The following is a 4,538-nucleotide window of genomic DNA, read 5'->3' as shown; positions in this document are numbered from 1 at the left end:
CTTTCTAAGTAGGAGAACTTGCACAATCGGTGGCTGACTGAATACTTTTTGGCCCCACTGTATGTGTATGTAACAATTAAAGTACCTTTACCTTAAGACCAGGCTGTTTTAGCCATTGGTCTCTGGTGTTGTCAAATAAATTAAACTAATTTACTCCACCTGTTCCCTGTTGATCCTCAGCACCTCTTCATGCACATACACTGACCACAGGTTGCATGTACACTCTGTGGTGTGTGGTGGGAACTCCCAGCAGCTTCTCTGTTGGTTGTGTCCAAGCTCGTGTATGGGGCCCCACATGCCTTCACTCCTAATATAGTTGATGTTGACCACCTCAGCTGCTGTGGGCATGTGTGCCATGATAGGATAACCTGAATGCATCCAACCTGAACAGAGAAACAAATCTTTAGAGTTCCATATCTATGGTAGAGAAACATCACATTATAGGGCAAGTGCATGCAATTTGAGCAAAGCACAAAACATCCTCATTCAATTAGTAATTTTAAAGAAGTGTTGCATTTTTTAAAACTCATTAGATGACAAGTACATACTGCATTATGACAATCATAATGCAGTATGTACTTGTCATCTAAAGTCCCTGAGAGTCCTGGTGATTTAGATATAGGTATGAATGTGAATAGTTGTCTGTCTACTTGTCTTAGCTCTGTGAATAGGATAAGAAAATAATAACTAGTCAACGTCAAACACACTTACCACAGGAAATCTGCACATCAGTAACAAAACGTTCTTTGCAAGGAAATTTGTGTGGGATGGCAGCAAGATCTGCAATGCCCTTCATGATGTCATCCCAGAGTGCCGCCAGCTCATCAGGGCGCTCTAGGTCCCGAACAACATCTGATGGTACAGTAAGGATGATGTTGTCAAACTCCAACTCTGCCCAGGGTGAAGGGGCTGTGCGCAACAACAACCAATCAGCTGCTGTTGTCACACCTGAAAAAAACAAAGGGAGGGATTCAAATCACATCAAAGAATTATTGCACAATTTTGTAAAATTATATATTTTTATGTGACACCTGCTAAACTATTTCACTTGAATTGTCCATTACAACTGACATTTGGTGAGAACTAATGATATTGCATTACAACTAGATCTTCTTAATTACACTGCCCTGAATCCCAAAACAACCATATTATCCCCTACTATAATGGACAAAAATCACTACACACCTTCTATTTACCCCCCTGAGAATAAACGTATCAGCAGGCACATATCACAGACTCACCTGATCTATAGTACGGCGCAGGCACAGCCATCTTCACTGTGACCTCTACCCCGTACACTTGTGTTTTGGGTGGGGCTACCAGGTAGATGAGTCCACCCCACAGGTTCCACACCTGCATCAGCTCTGAGGTAACAGGAAATCGCTCATGAACACATGGTGCTCTCTTCAACTCTGCAGCGTTGAGATGGTCTGTTTGACATCCTATCTGGATCTGAGGAAGACATGGAATTGTGTTACTGAGAATTAGTGTAGTTTGTACTATAAATAAAAAGATGCAAGGCTGAAAAGGTGGATATGATGATGACTGTAGTACATTTAAAGATTGAATGACCTGAGAGGACTGAATGACTTGCACTGTCTGCCACAAAGTAGGTTTAGTTGGACTGGGGTATGGACTGCTGGGAGTGAGCTGGTAATTTGTTAGGACTGAGGCTTGCATGGGATGGCCTGGCCCTCCATTGGGTGTGAAACATTAACAGAAACATAATTAACTCAAGTTTGTGCACTCTACCTTCCATCCCTTGTTGACTATCTCTGCTGGTATGGTCATGTAAGTCTTCATACCAGGAGAGAGGTAGAGACCTGTACTGATCCACTCTTCCCCTCCTGACACACACACACACACACAAAACAGCAGAAGCAAAGATTAATATCAGTCATATTTACATTAGGGGTGCAGCAAATAATCAACGTAGTCGACAAAAAATGTTCGTTGCCAACAAATTTAATAATCGTTTCGTTCATGACGTCATCGGGCCGTAGCAACCCCATAAGCTTAATGGAGTAAAGTGATGTAAGTTAATAAAACAACACAACATCAGCGATAGTATAAACACCTTCACAACCCAAAACCTCCAGAGTATGGGAACATTTGATTCTTCACTCAGCCAAAAAGGTTGTGAACTGCAGCCAGCTCTCCTGGACTGGGAGCACGTCAGTTATGCCAGAGCATCTGGAGAGGAGGCTAGAAAAGTCGGCTCTATGGATATTGAAGAGTCATCTCGGTAAGCTAGTTAACAAGCAAACTTAATGTTAAAGCCATGTTACTTCACGTATTGAGCTATAACATTTTATATACATTACAGTTAACGTAGAAAATAATTATGATACACAAAGGTCATGTTCACTTTCCAGATGTGCCCTAACTTTACAATAATAAACGATGCATCAATCATGGCAACTTTTACAGATGGACAAGGTGTTGCTGCAGAATGCACAAGATAAGACAACACTGTACTTTCATACTTTGTAAAGAAAAAGAGAAAAGAAAAGAGTTCTTTCAGTGGAACTTTCTGTTGCTGGAGAAGAAACCTTTATTAAAAGATGTATTTTTGAAAGCAGTATTGATTTTATTGTCTAGACTGTTAATTAGCACATGCCTAAACCAACCTCAAGTGTAATTTAAAAGCTGATAGCTTAATTAGAGGCATGTCATTTAGCAAATCATTTTCCGAATAGTCGATTATTCGTTTCAATAATTGATAGAATAATCGACCATCAAAATAGTTGTTAGTTGTAGCCATAATTTACATAGATTTATACAATGTAAAAGTACAAAACATAATTCATGAATAGTTCACATATTTTTCCAACAAGGTCTGACCTGCTGTGTTAACATTAATCTTGATCCTGTGGTTGTAAACAACTGGCAGCAATGGGTTATCCTTGATGATGTAGGGCAGGAGAGCATCAGGATCTGGGCAAACATTGTATACCCCTGCTGCCACACTGAGGAGTAGGTGGTCTTTGGGAGACTTTGCAGGGCAGCTGACACTCACCTTTAAAGAAAATGAAGTGAATATTATTAAAGATGTGGCTCTAACACATCTGATTGGTTGTTAGCCTTGTGCTGTTCTGCTGGAATGTTTTCTAAAGCGTACATGTTACTGTATTTTGTCAACTTACTTGAGGCATGTCTGACTTTATTAAGATGTCAGTGAGGGTGGACACAATCTGCATGTAGGAGGAGCAGTCATGAGCCTTCATGTGCAAGTACTTGGCACAGTCCCCACCCAGCTTTTTAAGACATTCCTCCTCATCTTTGCTAAGTTCTTTGCCATTGATTACATGGCCAGCGAAGCAGTGCAGAAGTTTGCGGAAGTGGTAGGTATCTTTGATGGCCTGGCTGGGCACAGGGGCCTTGTATAAACCTCCTTCAATTGTTGTCCCCAACAGGCTCAAGCCCATTTTGTTCAGGATCTTGTTCCCTGAAAGACATTCCAGCAAATCTGATTTGATCTACTGTGATCTGACTGGAACTGACTTGGATTATAAGAACATGAATTTATCACACATCACTACAACCCTATATATACTGTACATTCCGTCTTTGCACACATATACTGAACATATACATATACTTTGCCATATTCATCATGAGCTGAACTCAAAGATATAAGACTTTCTCTATGTACACAAAAGGCCTATTTCTCTCAAATATCGTTCATAAATCTGTCAAAATCTGTGTTAGTGAGCACTTCTCCTCATAATGGCTAGGAAAACCCTGTTAATATGACCTTAGAGTCATTATAGATGACATGTTTGCCTTTTGTGTCTTAATTTACAGTTTTTGATATTTATCTGTAGACATTAATATAGAAAATACATTTTTCCAGTGTACCATCTTGTACTAAATACTGTGTTTATGACTGCAAATGTGTTTCTAACGCAACAATATGGATCTACTTGTTGTAGTTTTGAGTTGTCCCTTGTATAAGTCATCAACATAGCCTCAACTTTCCCTTCTATGCAGACAACACACATCTCTACATACACTCACCTAAAGGATTATTAGGAACACCATACTAATACTGTGTTTGACCCCCTTTGTCCTTCAGAACTGCCTTAATTCTACGTGGCATTGATTCAACAAGGTGATGAAAGCATTCTTTAGAAATGTTGGCCCATATTGATAGGATAGCATCTTGCAGTTGATGGAGATTTGTGGGATGCACATCCAGGGCACGAAGCTCCCGTTCCACCACATCCCAAAGATGCTGTATTGGGTTGAGATCTGGTGACTGTTGGGGCCATTTTAGTACAGTGAACTCATTGTCATGTTCAAGAAACCAATTTGAAATGATTGGAGCTTTGTGACATGGTGCATTATCCTGCTGGAAGTAGCCATCAGAGGATGGGTACATGGTGGCCATAAAGGGATGGACATGGTCAGAAACAATGCTCAGGTAGGCACCACACCATTACACCACCACCATCAGCCTGCACAGTGGTAACAAGGCATGATGGATCCATGTTCTCATTCTGTTTACGCCAAATTCTGACTCTACCATCTGAATG

General features: G+C 40.5%; 1 protein-coding gene across 1 annotated transcript; it reads right to left on the bottom strand.

Annotated features, from left to right (window-relative positions):
* Window positions 1-150: 150 nt before the first annotated feature.
* On the bottom strand, window positions 151-3,015 carry LOC123965270 (TRPM8 channel-associated factor homolog). The gene is made up of 4 exons (XM_046041836.1): window positions 2,845-3,015; window positions 1,242-1,452; window positions 712-948; window positions 151-383 (listed from the first exon to the last, which is right to left on the bottom strand). Exons 1-4 carry the CDS (start codon window positions 2,947-2,949, stop codon window positions 151-153), a joined length of 786 nt encoding a protein of 261 aa, XP_045897792.1. The 5' UTR covers window positions 2,950-3,015.
* Window positions 3,016-4,538: the final 1,523 nt, after the last annotated feature.

This window comes from Micropterus dolomieu, unplaced genomic scaffold, assembly GCF_021292245.1.
Source record: "Micropterus dolomieu isolate WLL.071019.BEF.003 ecotype Adirondacks unplaced genomic scaffold, ASM2129224v1 contig_8988, whole genome shotgun sequence".
NCBI lineage: Eukaryota > Metazoa > Chordata > Actinopteri > Centrarchiformes > Centrarchidae > Micropterus > Micropterus dolomieu.
This window is presented reverse-complemented; position numbering and strand designations above follow the sequence as displayed.

Excerpts from the sequence above, each read along its gene's own strand:
- LOC123965270 (XM_046041836.1), bottom strand. The coding sequence starts at position 2,949 with ATGTTTGCCCAGATCCTGATGCTCTCCTGCCCTACATCATCAAGGATA. Across the intron at positions 1,453-2,844 it reads GATTAATGTTAACACAGCAG|ATCCAGATAGGATGTCAAAC; the intron begins GTCAGACCTTGT and ends TGTCTTCCTCAG. Across the intron at positions 384-711 it reads TGATGTGCAGATTTCCTGTG|GTTGGATGCATTCAGGTTAT; the intron begins GTAAGTGTGTTT and ends TTCTCTGTTCAG.